This window comes from Canis lupus, chromosome 18 (assembly GCF_011100685.1).
Source record: "Canis lupus familiaris isolate Mischka breed German Shepherd chromosome 18, alternate assembly UU_Cfam_GSD_1.0, whole genome shotgun sequence".
NCBI classification, from domain to species: domain Eukaryota; kingdom Metazoa; phylum Chordata; class Mammalia; order Carnivora; family Canidae; genus Canis; species Canis lupus.
The window spans coordinates 11587024-11611691 of record NC_049239.1 but is presented as its reverse complement, the minus strand read 5'-3'; the positions used below and the strand labels follow the sequence as shown (position 1 = coordinate 11611691).

The 24668-nt window shown below is 41.9% G+C and overlaps 1 long non-coding RNA gene and 1 gene segment (V, D, J or C); one reads left to right on the top strand and one right to left on the bottom strand.

Moving 5' to 3' along the window:
- Positions 1-5319: 5319 nt before the first annotated feature.
- LOC119877229 lies at positions 5320-23050 on the bottom strand. Of its 3 annotated transcripts, none has more exons than XR_005373135.1 (4): positions 22600-23050; positions 7643-7697; positions 6371-6715; positions 5320-5919 (listed from the first exon to the last, which is right to left on the bottom strand). It is a non-coding gene; the product is annotated as an uncharacterized LOC119877229 (long non-coding RNA). The 3 variants fall into 3 exon arrangements; XR_005373136.1 differs by having other exon boundaries at positions 5325-5919; positions 6371-6450; positions 22600-23044; XR_005373137.1 differs by lacking the exon at positions 7643-7697 and having other exon boundaries at positions 5321-5919.
- Positions 13261-24668, top strand: part of LOC609263 — a 41703-nt gene continuing 30295 nt past the window's right edge. The window contains 3 exon segments of the C gene segment in view: positions 13261-13444; positions 13541-13845; positions 18533-18535. Of these exon segments, the coding sequence occupies positions 13402-13444; positions 13541-13845; positions 18533-18535 (351 nt within the window).

Below are 24668 nucleotides of genomic sequence, written 5' to 3'. Positions count from 1 at the left end.
GGTGAACTAACAATTCGTGTGGTTTCAAGCAGGAAAGCCAGACGCTCTGCTGGTCTGACATTGTGGTCATGCCTGCAGCAAGCATACGTTCAGCTACGGCTGTGTGCATGCTTAGCAGAGACACCAAAATGCCCAAGCCAGTCAAGCACTGCTGGTGTGCGTTCAGGTGATTGGCATATGCAGAGGAGCCATGGCAAGACTCAGAAAAAGTATAATCTGGGAGGACTTATGCTTTAATTCATATAGTCTATGTGCTATTTGCCTAAAATATTCATGTGCAGCCCAATACCTACGGCAAAACTATTTGTCGGTGTCCAAGTCTTGCCTTAAGTAATTTTGATGACCATGAATTTATGTAGACACAGGGTGAACCCAGGAAGCTAAATGGAAAAATAAAATAATTTAATAAGAAAACATCAGAGGCATGAGCAGGTCATACTACAGGGTAATAATATCACAGATTAAGTATAGATAAGTTTCTCAGCATAAAAAAAATGATAGCAACCTTTTGGGGACAAGTCACAATCTAGAGTTGCTACAAGAAATTTTTAACAATATACTTTTCACCAAAAAAATAACAGCCAGGCAAAGACTCACAAAAGTAAGACTATTCTTAGGCAAAAACCCCCTTACAAATCAACTGCCCTGAGGGTGTCCAGATACTCTCTTTAGCAGATAAATACTTTAAAGTAGCTATAAGAAATGTGTTCAATAAATAGAGAAAATCATGTTTAAAATCCTAAAGGAAAATATGACAACAAAAAGTAAAACAAAAACAAAAACAAAAACAAAAAAAACAGATATTCTAATGAAGGATAGCAAAATTACAAAACAGAATATTTATATAAAAAATAAAATCTAGGTTAGAAAATTTGTAACTTCAAGCGATATTGTCATTTGAGGGAATCGAGAAATTATTCTCTTTGGCAGAAGAAACAATTGCAAAATGAAGAGCTTCCTCAACCTCATAAAGGGCATCTGTGAAAACCCATAGCTGACATCAGACTTACTGCTGCAAGGCTGAATGCTTTTCTTAATCATCAGGAACAAGACAGGGAAGTCTGCTCCTGATACTTGTCTTCACAAGTCTGACTTGTGCAAAGTTAAAAGTTCTAGATAGTGCAACGCAAAAAAAAAAAAAAATTCAAACTCTCTTGTAGATTGAAAACAAAAGTTAAAATAACTTAATCCACAGCTGACATGACCCTGTATGTGGATATTTCCAGAGTATCTACCGGCACACAAAGCCCAAAGAAAAACTCATAAACAAGTTTGATATCACAAAAGACACATTCAATGTACAAAATATCATTTGGATTTCTGTATACTAGAATGCAACACTTGAAAACGAAATTTAGGAAACAATTCCATTTTCATAGAAACAAAAAGGGGAAAATATTTGGGAAATAATTTAACACAAGACGAGCAAATCTAGTACGTTGAAAAGTACAAAGCAATGTGGAGGAAAATTTTTAAAGAATCTCTAAATAAATGCAGAGAGGGTCCATGTTCATGGATTAGAAGCTTCAATATTGCCATGATGACAATTCTCACCAAATGGATTAAGGATTCAATGCAGCACACTTTGTGCACACAAATATATAAGTTTGCACTAAAATTAACATGAAAACCCCAAACCCTGGAATAGATCTAATTATTTTGAAAGAGACCAAACTTGGGGGACTGATATGGTCACCCTGTAGAATCACTGGAGGGAGGACACACATAAAACTTGATTTGGATGAGATACTGATGATGCTGCACACACACAGAGGATGTGGAAAGCTTTCTCATTGACCCATGAGGTCCTGGAGGCAGCAGGGCGGGCCTTTCCAGCAAGGCCTTACAGGACCCGATTTCAGAGCTTACAGAAGGATTAAGTTACACAATTTAGCCAGTACTGCTGGTGCAAAGAAACATGAAGGTCACTGGAAGAGAACTGAGAGTCCAGAAATAATCTCTTGTGTTTGGTCAACAGGATTTTGATAAATGTGTTGAGTTACTTCCGTGCAAGATGAGATAGTCTTTTCCACACCGACTCAGCTACAACTGGATATTGCAAGGGAGAAGCATACATTTCTTTCATTTGCTCCTGTATACATGAAAAGTATTTCATGATGGAAGTAAATTAAAAGATAATTCTAAAACTCTAAAATCTCCTTGATGAAAACAGAGGCAGGAATTTTGTGATACAGGATTAAAGCAAAGAGTTCTTAGATATGACCCCAAACACTTTATCCAGAAAAGAATACATTCTGATAAACTGGATTTCATCAAAACTCAAAACATGGGTTTCAATAGTCCCCATGAAGAAAAGGAAAAGACTACAGCCTCAGAGAAAAATTTGTACATCATATAAAGGCCTTTTATCTAGAATGCATAAAGATTTCCCACTCAGTAGGACTTACCTCAATATCACTCCAAAAAATTATAAAAGGGTTAAAAACATATTTCTCTGAAGAAGGTGTTTGAGTAACTAATAAGCATGTTAAATATTCTCAAAATTAGGTCCCTAGAGGCAAATGAAAAGCCCAAAGAGATACCAGTTCACATCTGCTATAATGCCTGTCATCCAACAGAAAACCTCTGACATGTGTCAGTGAGAAGAAGGAGAAACAGTCTCATATTAAAAAAATAAAGTATAATTAACATAGGGTGCTATACCAGATTCAAGTGTACAATATAATTCAACATTTTATGAGTTATGCAGTGTTAGTGATTCTTTTACTCAGTATTTGTGGCATCTTTCCCTGGGGAATACCTTCCTCCCTGGGGAAATCAACTATATCAAGAAAACCAAAGAACAAAGCAAATCAAACACCCCGATCAGGTTGGGCAAATGGCCTATAGGAAGCATTTTGTTAGAGAAATGTCCATTGTAAAGCCGATAAATGGATAACCTTTATAAATATACAAAATGTTAATAATGAGTGTGATTAGCGTGCTCCACCGGTTTACTTCTCCACCAGCACCACTGGGGTTTCTTATTGAATTCTGTGTAAAATCAACACCACTTACTACTTCATTTTCCCATAACTGAAAATATCTCTGCTGACCTCCTCTGTGCTCTGAACCTACTGCAGGGATCTTATGTGCAAGGAGCCAATAAAGGAGAGACTGAGGGATGAGGAGTTCACAGAAGTCCAGACACGCTAATGCTTGGCTCAGCAGGGACTCTAATCTCAAACTGAATATCCCGGGAAAGGACAGAATGCTTTGGTGGTGCTGGAGGGGGACATATTTTCCTAAACAGGATTCCAAAGTGTGCAAAGTCTGTGGCCAACAAGAGATTGACTACAAAACTGAGAATCTGTATTTAATGCAAATGCCTTAGCCAAAGTTTAGACAGAAGGTAAACTAGCTCAAGATACTTATCGGCTAAAACTCACAAAGGATAAATATCCAAGAGATTTAAATCATTCAAGTGAAAAAGTATTTGATAACATTTCCTCTAATCTTATTTCATAATTCAATTTTTATATCATTTTATCTTTATTTTTTATTTATAACATACTTTCAATGATATATTATAATACTCACATTATGTCCAGTGGTATTTTTTTGTATTTATAAGATAATTAAATTACTGTTAAAAGTAAATATAATAGTAACGAACAATCTTCAGTTGCCGGACACCCTCCTTATTATTCTGCATGTAGTAGATTATTTAATCTTAAACCTATGAGGTAGTTGCTGATTTTCCTTTCTGCAGATGAGGAGCTGAGAAACAGCCGTGTGAGCACGGAGTCCAGGGCTCACAACCAGGATCGGGGGGGCCCGGGAACAGCGCAGGTGGCCTGGCTCTGCTGGATAATGGAGCCTCTGCGAGCCAGCCTCCCCTTGGCGGCACCTAAAGGACACGGATAAGCTGGTCTCTGAGGGAGAACCTTCATGGACACCAGGTATGAAGAGAGCCCCTCAGCTACCTCGTCATCAGACAGGTGCCCATCACCTCAAACAACCTGACCCTGTGTGGTCGCCCTCAGGTTGGTGAAACATTAAATGTCAGGTGACAGCACAGGCAGTGTTTATACAGAACATGCATGTGTATTTCCAGGACCAGGAACTGGGGGGATCAGATTCCCAGGGAAATGCTGACGCCCACCAGCAGAGCCTCGAGGGGTGGGGGACAGCCTTGCTGTGACAGCCAGTCTGGGCAGCAGTACAAGTGCCCGTCACTGTCGGGGGATGAATCAGTGCCCTGGCTGCAATAGTGGTACAAGGAGCAGCACAGGGGAGCAGTGAACTGTGGGGACAGACTCATGGACAGACATGGGCTGACAGGGATGCTAGGCCATTTATATGCACGTAAATGTGCACTATTCATGGGCAAATCTCTACAGTTTTCACAGGTACAGAGGACACCAAACATATCAGTCAATATTCTCATTTGAGGCTGGGAAACGGGGGCCTTGCAGGAAGAATCCCCTTACCTAAAACTGCCAAGCACACTGAGTCCACACCTGGAAAAGCAGGCTTCCTGCCTGGTAGGTCTGGCCTTTCCCCTTCCCCAGCAGGTCCTTTGCAGTAACAGACACCACTTCCCTGGGCTCCACCCCAGAGGACTGTCCCTGTAGGACCTGCCTGCAGAGCCCAGCAGGGGGGGCCGGAAGACAGAGGAAGGAGCAAGCCAACTACTGCAGCTTTTAACCCAGAATCTCAGTACTGAAGACAGGACCACAATTCGCATTCAAAGCAACAGCCCAGCGAGGATAGAAATTAATCCCTGAATCACAAACATCCACGCAGGTTACGTAGGGCACAGGCCTCAGAGCCTGGCAGACCGGAAGTTCTCCGTGTGTCTTTCCTAGCTGGGCAATCTCAGGTGGGTGACTCCACTGCCCTAAGCCTCTGTCTCATCTGCAGAATGGGATCAATGACACCTGCTTGAGGCTTGCAGGGAGGGAATCGGTGTGTACAGCGTGTGACACTCAATAGAGTGCATTTGTTATTATTTAATGGATGGTTTCTGTTACAACCTTTAAAATCAGCCTCTCAAAAAAGGCAAGCAACTCTTAATTCACAAGTGCTGGAGGAATCTTTCCTATATTCTGGTTCCAGCACCATTACCTGAACGACGGCTCCTCAAGAACAGCTTCTGCTCCTTGCTCCTGGCAAGTGAGAGAGATTCCTGAGTTCTGCAAGCTGTCTGAAACTTTCCTCATGGCCCCTTTGTCTTTAGAGGTTAAAAGAAATTCTATCTCTCCGTCTCTCTCTCTCTCCACACACACACACACACACACACACACACACACACACACACTGAAATCTATGTCTATGGAATGGATGTGTCATGGGTGGGTGGGTTTTGGACTTTATTAGAGTTGAGTTTGAATCAAGGCTTCATTACTTACATTACTTTGAGCAAATGAAAAGTTTTAAGATTCCAAATTGCTGATGTATCAAATGTGGTTGTTATAACCATGTTTGTACATTATTATAAGGAACAAATGGTTAACGAATCACATTGTATGTGAGTTCACAAAAAATATTTATTTACAAAGGAATAAACTTGACCCATCCCAGGCCCATGGTGGAGGATGTCTCCAGAGTGAGCATTATTATTCCCATTCACAGTGACTTTCCCAAGGACACACATCCTCCAAGGGGCAGGGCTTGGACTGGAGCTGTCATTCTGTCCTTGTTGATGCAATAAATCCTCAGGGAGTTATCATTCGGCCTCCAGGGCTCATTCGGCCTCCAGGGCTCCCCTTTGGCAGCTCCATATGAGAACGACCTCTCCCCTCAGCACACCACTGATCAGACCACATCGCTGGGTGCTCAGCGGGCTGGACCCCCAGGCTGGACCCATGACTGGTCAATCCACGAGGCCAGCAGGTCTGGGAGGCTGGCAGACATGGGGACTAGGTCTGAACCAGCTGTTCCCTGCAGGCTGTGAGCACCTGGCAGCCTTGGAACCTGTGGGAGAGGCAGGCAGGGTGTGAAACTCTGGCTGAGGTTTCTGGGCTCCCCTCGACTCTTCTGGAAACTGTCCTGGCCCAGCCCTGCCACTGCCTTAGCAGGGGATGGGGCTGCTGTCTGGGAAGCTGGTTGGGGGAGCTCTGAGCAGCAAGGGGCCTGGGAGCATGAACTGGGCCCTAGTCTGGCTTCCTCTCTCCTCCACTGTCAACAACTACCTAGTCTGGTCTTGTGAGTGGTGATTTGCATCGAGTCAGGTTCTCATCCATGTGTCAGCCCAGACCTGCAGGAAAATTCTGTTCCCTAACAATTTCCTTTCACCTTCTATGCAAAGAATACACTATGTACTTCAGTTTTATTGACACTATTATAACAATATTCTAAAACACACACATGATAAAATATCTCATATATATATATGCGTTATATATATATGTCAAACATATAGCACCTTCTAGGCTTTTGTCCTCGTGTTCAAGGGAGGTACGTGTCCTCACAAAACTCATTAAGCACACTACTGACTTCTTCACTCTGGTCACAAAACAACAGAGAGAGAGAGAGAGAGCCCCATTTAGAGGTTATGGAATCATAGGACATCCTCATAATTCATGATAAGTAGACTATTTCTCCTATTATTACTAGGTAGCTTGTCATGGCCAACTGAAATAGAAATATAAGCACTAGTGTGTATGTGATGACTTTGTCCCCAGGGCAGCAATGCTGATGACAGTTCTTCTATCACCACCATCGTCGTTCTGGTATCTTGTCATGGGGCAGGTGCGATCATCAGGAGAAGCTGAAGGAGTAAATGTACATCGTGAGCTTGCACCCATCCCGCCACCATAGGGAGCACAGACCCACAGGCCTGTGTCCTACAGACCCTAGGAGACCAGACAAGAGGACCAGAGAGAAGAAAGGGATGATGGACACAAGAGGCTCATGTGAGGAGAGCGCTGAGAGCAACAGAATGTGATCATCAGAAGCCAGAGAAATGACTCAGATGGAATAACATAGACTTTACAGTAGGTGCTGTGAGCAGGGAAAGAGGTGGAGGGATAGGGATAGAAGGTAACGGAGAAAAGAGAGATGGAAATAAAGGAACCAGGTAGTAGAGATGGATAGACAGACGTAGGGAGACGGGAGTACAGAGACAGATGGGGGCGGGGGGAGAGAAAGAGAGAGAGAGAGAGGGGGAGATGGGGGAGCCAGAGGGGAGAGAGAGAGAAATAAAGCAGGACAAGGAGACCCAGCTGGAACGGGAGATGGAGAGACAAGGACACAGAGGGAAGGATGGCAATAGACGTGAGACAGAGAGGAGTGTGGACACAACCGTGGGGACAGAGGGCCTGAGGGGGGAAAACAGGGGGAGAGGGATGTGGGGGGGCCAGCAGGAGCAGCACCAGAGCCAGGGCAGGAGCTGGGAGCCCCTGATGACCCTTGTCTGCACCCAGGATCTCCTTGGGGGTGCACAGGGGTGATTTCCTCATTCTCGACTTTTCTCTAACCTCTCCTGCACTCAGGGTGGTAATAATTCCCTCAGGAAGAGCTGCCATTGGTAAGGCCCGTGCTAGCCTGGGACATGGTCCGTGTGGGGACGGGCAGGAAGGTGGTCGGTTCCTTTATGACTGTGTGATTTCTCTTTGCCATCATTTCTCAGCTGAGCCCTGGGACTTGGAGTAGGAAGTGGTGTTTAATACCATAATATAGATGCTGGGGTACTCACCTCTGGATTCATATGGCTTTCCCCTTTTTCGGTGGTATCTAAAAAGGGGTAATACCTAGAGACATGAATTCAAATGATAGATCAGAGTTTTTACTAATCTTTAAAAATTGTGTATTTGTGGGCAGCCTGGGTGGCTCAGCGGTTTAGCGCTGCCTCAGCCTAGGGCGTGATCCTGGAGACCCAGGATCGAGTCCCACGTCGGGTTCCCTGTGTGGAATCTGCTTCTCCCTCTGCTCCCCCCTCTGTCTCTCATGAATAAATAAATAAAATCTTTTAAAAAATTATATATTTGCATTTTTCCCTTACACTGACATTTTTCTGCCTAATGTTGTCAACATAAATTTTTAAAAAATACGTAAATATCAGTGAGTCATAATCACCACTAACAATAGGCCCAGAGGATGAAATTTAAGATTTTTCTCTCTCCCTCTCACTCCCCACACTGTCTCTAGGGGACCCTGTGCCTATGAATAAAATCTAGTAGCAAGAGTACACTCCATTCTGTGCTGTAGCTTTAAATTTTTTTCTAGCATTCTGGTGGAGGAGATTTCTCTAATTACTTGTTTGTTTTGAGAATTCTTTTTCCAGGGCACCTGCATAGCTCTGTTGGCTAAGCATCTGCATTAGGCTTAGGTCATGATCCCAGGGCCCTGCTCAGTGGGGAGCCTGCTTCTCCCTCTTCCCTGCTATTCCCCACAGCTCGTGCTCTCAGGCTCTATCGCTCTGTCAAATAAATAAATGAAATCTTCTAAGAAAAAGGAAAAAATATTTGAACTCTAGTGTGATGGCAGTTTTATACTTTCTTAAGTCCAAAAACATGAGGGGCACTTGGGTGACTTAGCAGCTGAGCCTTTGGCTCAGGGCGTAATCTCAGAGTCCTAGGATTGAGTCCCACATCCAGCTCCCCCGCAGGGAGCCTGTTTCTCTCTCTGCCTATGTCTCTGCCTCTCTCTGTGTGTCTCTCATGAATAAATAAATAAAATCTTTTTAAAAAGTCCAAAAACATGAGACTCATGTGCCAGTATGGATTTCCTGGGACTCCAAGATAGTGAGGTTGCCTGGGATAGTCTGCTCTCAGAGCTGCTCCTGGGGCAGCCTCCTGTCCCCTGCACATGGGGTTCTTGAGCACAGGACAGTCAGCCAGTGTCCCTGCGCTTCCTTACTTCCCAGCCTCTGTGAAGGCACTTGAGATTACTGTTCTCTTTAATGATAGCCATTTTTTAAAAAAATTATTTGTTTATTTGAAAGGGAGCACAAGCAGAGGCAGGAGCGGAGGGAGAAGTAGACTCCCCCTTGAGCAGGGAACATGATGCCTGACTGGATCCCAGGACCCTGTGATCATGACCTGAGCTGAAGGCAGATCTTAACCGACTGAGCCACCCAGGAGCCCTGATAATAGTCATTCTAACAACTGTGAGACCATACCTCCTTGTGGATTTGATTTGCATTTCCCTGAATTATTTCAGACAAATAACAAATAATTTAGTTTGTGTTCCAATATTGCATAGCACTTCGTACTTATTTTTCCATTAAATCTGGCAACCCTATGTGAGGCTGCCTTTTTTCCTTGAAGAGAAAAAGACATTATCTAGCAAATTAATTTTCTGTGAGCACACGTATACACTTACACACACTCACACACATTTCTGTATATCTACTGAGCAGAGTCAAATGAAGACCAACATAACTGATCCTACTTTCTTCTAATAAGCCCATTTAATGATGATCACATTTGTTAAGCTATTTTAAAAAGGTCAATGTGGGGAATGTTCAAGTGGCCCGTCATCATCTGTTGACTGAGAATACTAATGTGTCTCACAGAATTTTAATATTTTCAAGAATTCCAAAATTGAAATTTATGTTTGAAAAAGGGACCTGGCCCCATCCCTGACACGTGGTGGGTGCTCTGCATGTAGTGACTGAATTTGAAATGCCAGGTCCGCTCAATGAGAGGTGTGCACAATGGAGAGGAGGGCATGGGGGCTCGAATCCTGCCTCAGCTGCTCGTGGTCCTGTCATATTGAATGAGTCACCTGCTTTGGGAAGCTGTTTTCTCATCTTTAAAGATGAGAATTAATGAGGCTTCTGGGGAAAAAAATGAGGTTTCTGGAATGAGGCTTTCATTTTCATTTTTAAGTGTCTAAACTTCTGTGATTCTGTAGTGAAGTGTGAATGTCCAGGATACTACCTATGATATGTTTTTAAAATGGGGTTAATAATCTAACAAATGAAACATATTTTTAAGAAAAAGTGTGTATTCAACTCAAAGTATTATAAACATGTAAATTGAATATAAAAGTGAGACTATTTTATAGAGAGTTCTCTCATCAAAACATATCAATGGCTTTCCTGTTGTGAGTTTTCTGGGCTTGTCCAGTTTACTAAGCGTTGACATCACATGTGCATCCAATTTATTTCCTGTGACCTAGTGAAGAAGTCAAACTGGATTAGATCTCAGACGCTCCCATGGTCAGAAGGGAGCTGTCTCAGGTCGGGGAAAGCAGGCAAGCCTCTCAGAGGTTAAAGGAAAATGTCCAAGCTTCATCACCTGGCTCTTTGCACAGGGTCAGCCTGAGTCCACACCTGCTCTGACCCACCTGCCTCTCCCCTGGGGCTGAAGTCTGGGGCCATCAGAGCAGTTGTATTCATGGCAGCAGCAGGATGACCTGGGAGGACAGGAAGTTCTGCTCCCTCAAGAGCCACCTGATTTCTCTCTTCTGGAGACCAGGGGGGTCTTGCTCAGATCTCCCTAACACCTCATAAGGCTATTATCTGTGACCCGTTCAAAAGGTTTTTCATATTACTTTTTAAAATTGTGCAATTTTTAACAAATATGATCTTTTAGTGCCATGTAAGGAAGAGCACAGATACACTGCAGCAGGAAGAGAAGTAGAGGACAGGAAAGCAATTATCACCTGTTCAAATGCATTTCCAGGCCCAGCATGGACCTTCTATACTCTAGGGTGTCAAGCCAGCAAACTGAAATTTAGGGAACTCTCCTGTCCCTGTAAATGCTGCCCTTGACCAAAAACAGACTATCCCAGCCAGCCAGGCTCCAAACACCAACAATCTATAAGATCAGATATGTACCCTCAAGCAATCAGCCTAACTCAAATACTCTCTCTTCAATCCCTGACTGACCTGCCAGCCTTGTGAGGAAATCCCTGACCTCCTAGCTCATCCTGCCTGTTCCCTCTGGGCTGCTTCTAAGGATAAAACTCCCTCATGCCCTGAATCCCTGAGGCAGAGTGCTCCACTGCTTGTGAGGCCCTGAACTCCCCAATCCATGGATTGTTCTTCTTTGGATAAAGCACACCACACTCTACAGACTAAATTGTTTCACTTTTTTTGATTGACACACCCAGGAGCTAGCTTGTTTGGTTGAAGGTTTGGGGCAGACTCTTTATACATTAAGGCTGATCATGGCCAACAGGTGTTGAGCCTTTAATGTCAGCAATGTTTGAAGACAAATATCAACAGTAATTGAGAGAAACAGAGTTTTGAAGGCTGACAATGAGAAATAAAATTTATTTTCATAAAAGAAAAAAGAAGTTGTGGATTTTCTTCCCAAAAGTAAGATAATCTAATTGGTGAGATTAGATTAGATTTTTCTCTAGAATGGGAGAGAGCAGGAAGAAAAGAGTTCACCCACATTCTCAACCACATTGCTCACTCTCTATATTGAGAGTCTTTCCACATGTCGTTCTGCTGTGCAGATGTCACCCCCATTGTCACTTTCTTTTCCACTTAACATTTTATTTTTTACTTTTTTTGTTTTTTAATAATAAATTTATTTTTTATTGGTGTTCAATTTGCCAACATACAGAATAACACCCAGTGCTCATCCCGTCAAGTGCCCCCCTCAGTGCCCATCACCCATTCACCCCCACCCCCCACCTTCCTCCCCTTCCACCATCCCTAGTTCGTTTCCCAGAGTTAGGAGTCTCTATGTTCTGTCTCCCTTTCTGATATTTCCTACCCATTTCTTCTCCCTTCCCTTCTATTCCCTTTCACTATTATTTCTATTCCCCAAATGAATGGGACCATATAATGTTTGTCCTTCTCCAATTGACTTATTTAACTTAGCATAATACCCTCCAGTTCCATCCATGTTGAAGCAAATGGTGGGTATTTGTCGTTTCTAATGGCTGAGGAATATTCCATTGTATACATAGACCACATCTTCTTTATCCATTCATCTTTTCGATGGACACCGAGGCTCCTTCCACAGTTTGGCTATTGTGGACATTGCTGCTAGAAACATCAGGGTGCAGGTGTCCCAGCGTTTCATCTTAACATTTTAGCACAGCTGCCCTAGACACCTGCTGAGGGCCTGAATAATGAGCCTGGAACATTATTGTAGCAGAGTATTCTAGTCACCAGTTCATCAGCTCAGCACAACCTCAGAGCCTGCATTTGGAGACACATGAGCCTTGAATCTTGGCTATAGCTCAGCATATCTGCCTTTCAGTTTTTATCAGGAGGAGGAGGTCAGGAGCTGGATCTGGTACTGGGTACTGAAGAACCCAAGTCTCCCTGTCCCCCGAGTCTGCTTCCTGGCCATCCCCACTGTCTTCTCCTTCCAGGCTGGTGGGCTAGCATTAGCCTAATTAATTACCAAAACTACACCAAGGAGATCTTTTTATACTTGGGATAAGAGAAAAGGAAACTTCATTTCAGTTGGAAGTCAAAGCTACCTTGACTTCTCAAAGCTTCATTTCAGATGCAGTCCTCAGCTGACCCTTCCTGACACCCTGCCTTTACCATTTCTGAGGACCTGACCCTAGAACTGCAGCTCCCAGTCTCCCCCACTCTGCCCCTGTCTGCACTACCCCTGGGTCAATGCAATCTTCTTCCTTTGGCCACACACACACACACACACACACACACACACACACACACATCTGATTTTTCATAATTCTACACTATGAGGCCCCATCACCTATTGCAACCAGTCCAGGTTTAAGATGAAACCCCAACACTTCTTGAGCATTTTCTATGCATCTGGGACAAACTATATGCTTTGCTCTCCTTCCCTGTTCACACTGCATGCAACCTAATGAGGTTCCTTTTGACATATGAGGAAAAGGAGTAGAAACAGCTTGCCCAAGACTACACAGCTATCACATTATGTTAGGACATTTAAGTCCTCCAGTGAGATCTCTGGGAGAAATTCTCCAATGCTAGCTCAAGGAACCTGCTGTCTTTTCAGCAGAGAGCTCTGTGCTTGTCCCTGACTCCCAAGCAGGCTGCACACACATTCCCGTTAGTACCAAGTGGCCAATTGAGGCTTGAGAGTCGTCCCCAGCCAGACCTGGGAACCTCCCCACCCAATACCCAGTAGACATGCAGTCTTGGAAAGGTACTTAAAATACCAACCAGAATTTCCCCATTTCTAAATTGAGGGAAGTAGCATTCATCCCACAGGATGAATTTCAAGATTTAATCAAACAATGAACAGAAACCAATTAGTGTGGTGCTCAGATGTAGTGGATGTCCAATCAAGGATTGCTGTTCTCACTGGTGCTGTCATGCACCAACATTGCTCAGTGTTTTTCAGCACCCTGAGCACTGATGTTCCCTCCCCCACTGTGGTCAGACCTGTCCCTGCCCTCTGGCACCTCCCACTCTCCAGCTTCTCTAGTACCTGCAGGTGCCTCAGGGAAGCTGAGGCTCAGATCTAACCTGCCCTCTGCCATCCACCGGAGTAGTCTCCCAGGTCCGCCTGGGCTTCTCTCCACCAGGCAGGAACCTGAACCATGCTGAGTTCCCTTGCTGTCCTGTGTGTCCTCCTGTTTCCCGGTAAGTCCTGACTCCCTCCACAATGCAGGGTGTGGGGGATGCCCTGAGTCTCCTGGCCATCCCTGTCTCACTGCTATCCCTCTCTCCCTCTTTCAGGTGGTGCAGCGGGGCTCAAGCTGGAGCAGACTCCTGTGGTCGTGGGGCGCTTGGGCACCTTGGCCACCCTGCCGTGCACAGTGGATACCTCGGTGAGCTACATCCACTGGTACTTCCACAAGGAGGATACAGCCCCCAAGAGGCTCCTCTACCTAGACATGTCCAGGTCGTATGTGCAGAGGGATATATTCGTGAAAGCAGACAAAGTCAACGCCAAGAAAGGCAGGAACAGTTACAGCTGTAACCTGTTGTTGCAGAAACTGGAGAAGAGTGATGAGGGCGTGTACTACTGCGCTGCCTGGGAAGCGCACAGCCACTCCTGCTGCCCTGGCCCCTGTGCAAAAAGGTCTCCATATCCTAGGGCCCTCCATACCTGGCACCTTCCCCTGACTCTGGGTCCCTGGAGTTACCTTGGGGTTAGGCCTTAGGACCCCAGCATCTGGCAGGTGCCCCCTTCTTGGGTCCACTCTATATAACCCTGGAGGCTAAGGAGCCCCTGGTACTCAGGTTGGCTCAGACCCAGGAAGCTGTCCAGCCTGGGGGGACTTTTCTAAAGATTGTCAGGGGCAATGTTTCTGAAGCATTTGGAGTAGAATCCGTGCTGCTCGATGTAGTAGCCACTAGTCACAGGTGGGTACTGACCACTTGAAATGTAGCTAGCGCACTAGTCCAAGCTGAGATGGCTACTTGTGTACCATACAAACCATGTTCTGGAGACTATAAAAAATGATGAAATATTTTCTTAGTAATATCTATACTGATTAGATGTTGAAATACTATTTTGGATATCTCACAGTAAATAAAAGCAATGCTAGAATTTCATTTGTTTCTTTAGCCTTTTAAAAATGCAGCAGTATGAAAATGTTTGTCTCCATTTGTGATTTGTATTTATTTCTACTGAACAGAGCTGTGACAGACTGGTGATGGAAGAATCTGACCACCTGCGTGAAGAATGTGGGAATGAAATATGATGCAAATCATTTCAAGAGTGAAAGACTCTGGAGATTTACCACAAAATGTTTGAAGGCTCAGACTGGGAGTCACCTCCTGATTCCAGTTTCTATGTTGCTGCCCTGCCCCCTACTAGTTACTTGCAGTGGAGAGTCAGGGAGTAGAGGCTCAGGAAGCTGAGGGCTAACTTCTCAGCACCTTCGTGCACTGGCATGTCTGGGGCTCAACTCCTGTGAGGGGACATGATCCTCAGGGAGGTTGATGCATCAGCCCTGGGTGAGACCTGGGGACCTCCACCTTCTGCTTCTGCTTGAATGCTACTCCATATGATTTGGTCTATATTCCCTGGACCTCTGTTCTCTGCTCTGTAAAATGAGGTGGTTTAACTGCCACAGTTGTGTGACTGATTTCTGTATCAAACCAAAATTGTATCAATAAGATATCACTATACTTACTAACTTCTTATAAAATTAGTCAACTTCTTGAGAAAGAAAAAAGAATGAAGGAAAAAGAAAAGAAGAGCCATATTACTGATTCTCTAGGAATACCTCTGTGGCAGTATGTGGGGAAAAGAAAAAGCTCTGTGAGAAAGTCTAATTGAATTAAATGCATTTTCATTTGAAAATTCAAATTTTATGTAAAATGCAAATTGCATTGGTGAAAATGATTACTGTAAGGAAAGTCTACATGATCTGAAGGAAATTGGTCCCTCAGATTCACTAACTCCCCATTTATCTCTCTGAGCCTCTGCTTTTGTGGTGAGAGATTTGTATTTAAGATAGGCATGTCTGTACAAGAGCCCAACCAACACTTCAACCCTCTACTGAAGGCCTGGGTCAAGGCTAAGACCTCCAGTATGTGCAGGAAGAGGTTGTAGGGGAGGGGCAGAAATTTACCTTTGTTCTGTTCTGAGAATGTTCCTTCATTTATCCTCCCCATTACCTATGCAACTGAACCCTTTCCTCTCAGTGCCTGACTCCACAGGGCAGTGATCTGAGACCTGGTAACCTATTACCGTTTGGTTAGAGAGAAATTAGCTAAATATGAAGACATTGTCATGAGAAGTCATCCCAAGTCAATGTAAATCTTAGTTTTTAACATGGTTCCATAGTGCCTTTGAGTTACCTCCTGATAGGACACTGACCTTGTGCATGGAGCAAACAACCCATATATGGAGGGAAAAACAAGTCCAGATTTGGAGTCATTTCCTTCCCCTGCCTTTCTCCCTGTGCATAAGGTGAGCTTCCCCAAAGATACCTTGGGTACACACAGCCCTCCTGTCCTCAGGAAATGTTTGCTAATTAAATGGTTGTTTAAACAGCTAAGTCATGAAAACACTAAAAGCATTTCTTTAGAATGTACAGCACTGATTCCAGTGGCAGATCTATTGTCTGTTTAACTGAGATTGATATTTTGACTATTAGAGAGGGACTCACATTACCTCGTGGGTAGGGGATTTTGTTATAGATGGATACTTGAAATATCCTGATGGTTTGGGCTCAACTCATTTATTTCACTCCTAAGGTGAGTGAGACACAATGGTTTTTTTTTTTAATTTATTTTTATTGGTGTTCAATTTACTAACATACAGAATAACCCCCAGTGCCCATCACCCATTCACTCCCACCCCCCGCCCTCCTCCCCTACTACCACCCCTAGTTCGTTTCCCGAGTTAGCAGTCTTTACGTTCTGTCTCCCTTTCTGATATTTCCCACACATTTCTTCTCCCTTCCCTTATATTCCCTTTCACTATTATTTATATTCCCCAAATGAATGAGCTCATACACTGTTGGTGGGAATGTGAACTGGTGCAGCCACTCTGGAAAACTGTGTGGAGGTTCCTCAAACAGTTAAAAATATACCTGCCCTACGACCCAGCAATTGCACTGTTGGGGATTTACCCCAAAGATACAAATGCAATGAAACGCCGGGACACCTGACACAATGGTTTTGAGTAATGGAAGCAACGTTACATTTTGAAGTTAATGCTGAGTAAAGTCTAAGAACATATAAAAACCATTGTTTTCATAGTTGTATCATCCATTGCCAACTGATCACACATGTTAGTACTATGTAAAATGTCATGTCTGTAACCTCAGAGTCACCTTCTAAAAATCACAAATCTAAAAATTTCTGGGTACACTTGGAAATCCATGCTGATTGTTTGTATTGGGGCTCTTTATTTTCCAGGCCCAGAGTGGGTTCAGGGACACAGTCTTGGGTAGAGGAAAGGTCGCAAGTTGAAGAGGTCACTCCTAAACATTGGGATCAGGAGATCTTTTACTATGTCACTTCCATATGCTTATTTTCTCATAGAAAACCTATTTTCTTATAGGTTTTCTTATAGGTTTTCTTATAGGTTCTTTTCTCATAGAAAACCTTATTTTCTCATAGAAAACCTGTATGGCTTGGAATTTTATTTTTAAATGTATTTTTAAAAAGAATTCACATGTTATTTAATATTTAAAAACTTTTTTTTAATATTTAAAAACTTACATATTATTGAGCACTTAGATACAACGTGTGAAATCTGATGTTTAGAAATGTGTCTAACGTTGGAAGACAATCATCAATTATATGGTTTCACTGATACATGGAATATAAGAAATAGTGAAAGGGATTATAAGGGAAAGGAGGGAAACTGAGTGGGTAAAAGTTAGAGTGGGAGACAAACCATGAGAGACTCCTAACTCTGGGAAACAAACAAATGGTTGGGGAAGGGGAGGTGAATGAGGAGATGGGGTAACTGAATGATGGGCACTAAGGCAGGCACTTGATGGGATGAGCATTGAGTGTTATACTATATGTTGGCAAATTGAATTTAAATTTTAAAAATGGGGTTACTAATCTAACAAATGAGAAATATTTTTAAGAAAAAGTGTGTATTCAACAGAAAGTGTTACAAACATGTAAATTGAGGATGAAAGAAATAATATTTTATCTACAGTCCTTTCATCAAATTATATAAATGCCTTTTCCATTTTGGGTTTTCTTTATGTCTCTTTTGTCTAGATACAGAGGCAGGAATGAAATTATCTCAAGCAGAATAGCACACAAAAAAATTCTATTCAACAAAGATGCTTGTCATTTCTATTTCCTGAAAATGTGCTCTGCTACCATTCAGGGAAGGTTGTTAGAAAATCAGCCTCAAATATTCATCTGGAGACCAAGAAGAAGACAGACTTTCAGGTAGGATCCTGAGAGTCCCCTGCTTTGGGGGCAGAGATTTCTCCACCAGGCAAAGAACAAGCAAGGATGCTGAGGGACACAATGACTGGATTCTGGGAAATCTTCTACTTCCTGCTCAGTATTGGTGTTCCACTTTTCTCCCCATTGCTCTGTGTCCCAGGCACCTAACCCCTGTGGATTACAGTAATGGGAATCTCTGCTCTGGTTTCCAATGGAAAGTTGGCCAGTGGAAATTGAAGTTCAAAGAACAATCACCATGTCACCTACAGAAGCATTTCTTCTTGGGCTCTAGATTTCCAAGCCCTTGTTCGTTTCCCAGAGTTAGGTGTCTCTCATGTATTGTCACCCTCACTGAGATTTTCACTCAGTACAGGGTTCTGGGAAAAAAGAAACAAATTCCTCCAGTGGGTAGAGTGTTATAAAATGGAATGGCATCTCTCACCTGCACCTCTTGGTGCCTGAGCATAAACCTCTGGGTATGGGGACAGATGGCACTATAGGTTGGCCCTGAAGATGCAGGCCCCTTTCAGGGAAAAAACCCTAAGCTCATGCTGCTCCTAATTCCCAGTCTCTTGCTGATGCTTCCATTGGCTGCTCCCAAACAGAAACCAGAGAATAAGGAAAACCATCTGTGCACTCCATGAGGTTCCACCTCCTAATGCCCAGGGGAAGGTAAGAGAGGTAGACTGTCCATCTGGAGGAGCAAAAGAATGAAATTAAGCAGACAGTCAAATAAGTGGGTTGCATTTGCCCCCAAAGTAGTAAAGCAAATTGAAGAGTTGGGAGATTTTGTCTAGTTCCTTTCATTTCACTTTCCACAAAGCCACCAAGGTCCCATCTCTAACAGAACAGGATGTGCCCTTTTCCTTCAGTAACAAAACAGGAAACTGGACACGTGTTGAGAGATTATCATTAACTTCGCGCTTTTCTAGTTGATACACTTAGTAGAAAAAAACCACATAGATTATTTCTAATGCTTTTGTTTTTCAGTTAAATCAGCGATTCTGAGTATTTGTTTAATAATGAAGTAAGTCATCATCACCTAAGTAGAATAGAATAATGAGATCTCTGAGTAGATAAATGATGATAGTGCTTTGTGAACCAGTATTATGATGAATCCAATTCTGTGTTCTTGATGTTCTTTAATACAATACACAAGGGTACAGTAGTAAAACAATTCTAACTCTTATTAAAACAAAGTAGAGAAATGAATGCCACTTTCATAATATCAACTAAAACCCAGCCTGTCACATTTGTAGAATTGATCTATCTTTTCTCTCCTTCCCACATGGAGACAGTTGCTGTTCATGGTGAGCTGCTCATGGGGACTTTTATCTTCATCTTTATCCTTTTTCTCTAAGTTTCTTCTAGGAAGATCTTTATCCACATGCCCTGAGACGTTCCTTGAATCACATGTCATTCCTCTATATCTCACTGTCCTGACCTATCAAATGAAAACTACAAGCCTCCATATCATGTGATTGAAAGGTGAAGATTGAAAAGGTGAAGAACATTTAGGGAAAAATCTATCAATAAAAAAGTACTCATTAAATATTAACTCAGTTTTTGGAGGGGGGATCGGAGAGGGAGAGGGAGAGAGAATATCTCATGCAAGATCCACACCCAGCAGAAGCCTGATGTGGGGCTCAATCTTTGTGATGATAATAACCTGAGCAGAAATCAAGAGACAGATGCTAACTGGCTGAGGTATCCAGACACCCCAAATATTTGCTCTTCTGAAACTTAATATTTATAGAATATGCAGTATTTTAAGCTATTATACTGAGAAAGTATGTTTATAAAGCAAGTTCTGACAAGTAGAGACCATTCTCATTTCCACAGAAATCAAGACTAAACCACAAAACCACTTCTTCACTACAGGACAATACAAGGAACAAGGCACTGTCCCCCACAATGGAGACAGAACAGATAGTGAACATTAAGTGACATAAATCCTTACAATGTGCTCAAGCACAAGTGTAGGACCTGATTTTAGAGAATAAGTAAAATGTCAATAAATTATCCATTGACTTTTCAACATAAGACAGTGAAAAGTCTATTTCTAACCATAGAATCTGCAGTAGGCTTCTGTGGGAATACAATCTCTCCTTGCAACTTTCCTATATGAGCTACTCACCTTAAGGATAAATTCCCCAATGAACATCAACATATTCATTCACTCTGTCCCCTAGTGAAGTCCCCATGGTCTAGTGTTCAACTTTGAGATCTCCTCAGGGGAAAGAGGGATTTACAGGACAGACATACAAGAGATGGAATTCCATGGGATCCTTCAGCCCTTCTCCCACCTCAGTTGGGCTCATGTTCTTTGATGGTCATTTTAACCTACACTGTTCATGACCTTGACTGTTTCTCAGTGGGGGGACCCTTGTTTTCTTGAGCCTGATCAGAACCTTCCTAGTCCCTTATATTTTTTTATGGAAGAAAATTGGAGGCCAAAATCTGAATGGAATACATCAATGGGGAAGACCAACTCTTTCCAAAAGGAATGCGTGGATTCTGCTTCTGAATGCATCTTTGCTACATTACTATTTTGGTTCTCAAAATATCTTTGCTAAATGCATTTTCTCATGTCATGTATGGAAGAGCAGTTTACTTTGTACTATCGTGTCTTCAGATAACAGTCCTCAGGAGACAGAAGTGATATCAGCTTTTCAATATGAGACTTAGAAAAGTAAGTAAAAAGTTTAATGTTAGAATAATGGAAAGAGGTAAACAATTTATGCTGCATTCAAAAGATAGAATACTATAAAACCATTAAAAATGGCCTTTTAAGATCGGTAATAAAAGTGAAAATGTTTGCCTCAGAAACAAAAAAATTATATAAAGTTCATGCCATACATTATATCTCAAATACATAAATGTCTCTCTTGGTGAGAGAAAGAAACTGAAATGAAATATTTAAGTTTTAAGATAGCATATTGCCGGACATGATGGGTTTTCTTCCTTATTCACTTATTGATTTTATACATTTAAAATAAAAGTAAGAACAATAATTTTTACAAAGAAAATATTATTTTAGAAGGTCATTTTTCTTCTTTTTCAATAATAATAAAAATGTAACTTGAAAACTTTAGAAAGATATAATATTGTTATGCACAAAATCTAATTTATTATCTTTTATCAGGTGCATAAACTTTTCCCTCCTTTTTCTAATAATAAATTTATTTTTTATTGGTGTTCAATTTTCCAACATACAGAATAACACCCAGTGCTCATCCCGTCAAGTGCCCCCCTCAGTGGTACAATGGAATATTACTCAGCCACTAGAAATGACAAATACCCACCATTTGCTTCAGTGCGGATGGAACTGGAGAGTATTATGCTGAGTGAAATAAGTCAATCGGAGAAGGACACACATTATATGGTCTCATTCATTTGGGGAATATAAATAATAGTGAAAGGGATTGGAAGGAAAGGGAGTAGAAATGGGTAGGTGCATAAACTTTATGTTTATTCTCAGACTGATAATGTAACTTTGTCAATTTTGAAAAATATTTCTTTCAGCAATTATAGATATAGAAATTGAGTCAAGGAGACATTAAATGCTTCACCCCATATCCAAAGGGGTATGAATCATAGGAGGTGCTGAATTTCATAGGGCATTAATAATAATATTCATGAAAAGTTGGTAAGGCCCTGATAAATTTTCAATATATGAAGTTAACTAAGTGGGTTAAATAGTAAAGGAGGATGTTTAATTATATGTAGTCATGAAAAATACTATTCTCATATGTTATTTAAAGACCTGGAATATTGCTCACAAGAATGATTTGACCAAAAGAGGAGAATATATGTCAGATATGTAAATCTCACTTAAAGACATATATTTACATATAAAATGCCAAGAATCCCAAGTCTAGTTACAAATACATAGAGAAAATTCAAAATCAAAGTAAAAGATAGTTGTCTTGCGTTGTAATTTTTATACCTCATTTAGCTCAGATTTTCTTTAGGATCTACTGGTACTTATATGTGTTCTCATATGTATTGACTCTGTGTTTTTGCATGAGTCACTTCTCTGGGCTACGTTCCTTATTTGTGAAATGAAGATTAAACATAACAGGTATCACATGAGACTGCAGAGAGGAGTAAATAAAATTGTACAATAAAACATTTAGAACTTTGCCTGACAAATAACAAGTCCAAATTTCTCATTAGTTGTCTAGTAATTATAAAGTGAATCATTACATAATACACATAACATTGCTTTGAAAGTGATCCTGCTGGTGACATCATGCTCATGAGACAGTTGCAAGACCAGGATGAATAGAAGTTCATTTCCAGAGACTGCTCTGACCCATGTATCCCCAGCAGTTGTGGTCTAGTTCCTTTTTGGAGGGACCTGGATGATAAATCAAATTTGATTTCTCTGAGTCCTAATCTGCCTGGTGACATCTCAATCTACTTTAAAAAAAACACAAAAAACGCCAGTCCTTATGTACATGGCGCATTCAATAGTGTCAATGAGATATTTCAGGGTCTGATTGTTGTTCTATTGTGCTGTGTGACAGAAGAGTAAGGTCAGGTTTCCCATCTGAGTCCTGAATAACAGCAAATCAGAGACAGTTAGACATACAGGCTGAATCCAGCAGAACTGTCCGCATGTTACTGAGCAGTGTTTCTGTAGTATGGGATTCCTGCATGGGAATGTCTGAGTCCGTATGAAAAACATAATCTGCCTCATACAAGACAGACACATTTACCAGGAGTTTCTTTCCAGATTAAGAATCCTTTTACCCTATGTGCCCAGCAGTCATGGGGCACACAACTGCTCACATCTGTGACAGATAATAAAGAACCCTAGGGAATTGTCTAAGCCACCACTTCTTCTAAGAACCCCGAACCAGTCCCACCCTCCTGCTGTCCTGACAAGTCTTAACAGGCACCTCACTTCTTACCTTATTGCTGGGGAGTCTGCCAGGCAAACTGGATGCCACTTCTGGAAGCAGTCATCTTCTCAACCCTTCGGGCTTGTGAGTTGTCCCCCAGGCACTTCAGTCTACAGAAGAGACTCAATAAATTTTTTCTTATTGCCTCTTTCCATATCATTTGTTCTTGGGAATTTCTCATCATTGCTTGCAGTTGCCCTTGGGCAGATAAAGATGGAACAACCTGAAATATCATTTTCTAGAGCAAGAGATGAGCATGCCCACGTATCATGCAAGGTTTTCTCTGAGGACATTAACAAAGGAGCTGTTCACTGGGACTGACAGCAGATCAGGGATAGAATATCTAACATTTGTCTCAACAAAGCTTCCTTATGGTCCCTTAAGTGGGAAGAACAACAAGCTTCCACTTCAACCTTGACAATAAATGTGTTAAGGAAACAAGATGAGGCCATATGTTACTGTGCCTACTGGATTGGGACCCACAGTATTAGAGTCGCCAATAAAAGCTGCTCAAAAACCACCTTCAGATGTGGCACACCCACATTCCACTCAATATGGGCAACCACAGAGACTGCACAGCTGGGTGTGCAGCCTGAGGTTCTCCCTCTGCAGTATTTCCTGGGCTTTACAGGAAGACATTGAAGATCTTGTCACACAGTGAGTTCCATGGGATATCAGCAATTATGGTACAAATTAAAGTAGTTTGAATTGATTTCCCACTAAATTAGGCCATCTGGGACCTCTGAAAACATAGAGTGAACGGTTCAAAGAAAATCCATTTGTCTGTTAATGCACTGAGGAAAGAGATTTCTAGTACCTGAATAGTTCAAAATGAAGACAAGAAAGGGAATATGCAGTTTACATGAATATTTCTTATTATTACTCTGTAATTTTATTCATGACCTTTGCAGTTTTTCAGAGGTAGGATGATCAGTCAAACATAAAAATTCCATGCATTGCCATCTTGTTGCCATACTGAAGGAATGTACAGATTATTTTATCCCTAAGTAAATTGTAGCTAATTGGGATAATGGAGAAACCAAGATAGAAATCCTGTAGGTCAAAGCAGTACCTGCCTCCATTTGCAGAGTCAAAATAGAACAAAAGAACACTACTCCACCGGAACAAGACCCTTAGCATATCAGGTGGCTGCAACTTAGTAGATATGCTGCTAAGACCTTGTTCTTCAGGGTTCTGCAAAGAAAACTAAAAAACCTGAATGAGGTTCAGTTGGTTAAAAGAAGGATCATATATGCTCCCTTTATCTGTAAAGAAAAGATGATAAAGGTCTTTCGTGAAGTAATAAAATTAAAAATCATGATTGAGAATAAAATTCTGTAATTAGTACCTGGATAGTCACCAATTTTCAACAAATAGTGAGACACACAAGTAATGTGTGAAATTATGAAACTTCTCCCCTCACCTCCTTAGAGTCAACTCTCAAATGTTGAGGTAAGTTCTTTATTTCAGAAAAACTCCATACTTTTGGTAACTCGATATCTGACCACATAATCACCATGCATACAGTTTAACTCTGGTTCCTGAGATCATGACAACACCCTCATTCTGTTTCTCATTCTAAGAATCACATGGTGCTATCAAGTGCAGTGGTTCTATGAAAGCAGAATGAATTCTTGCCACAGGCAAGTCAGAACCTTCTCATTGGGCAAATGAAGGTTCATGTGTCCCACACCCTGTCCATCCTGATTCTTATGTGGGGTGGGTCCCAACAGGAGCAAACCTTAGGGCCTGGATCTCAACAGGGCCTCACCTGTCCCCTAATACATCTACAGACACAAAGATAGGAAGATCCCTGAATGAAATATGGAATCAGAGAACAATGAATCCTCTAAGAAAGAAGTGAATGAAAAGAAGGATTTAAACTTCTCACAGTATTTTACACAGATTATTTTATTTAATCCTTAAAAAGCAATGCAGAATGGATTGAATTGGCCACATGGAGAGATGGAGCCACCCTGACTTTTCAACACATGACAGCCATGAAACACTACAGTGATGAGCAGTATGGAAAGGGTTACATTATCTGTGTGGCTTAGAAGTGAAAGGATACTATGTAG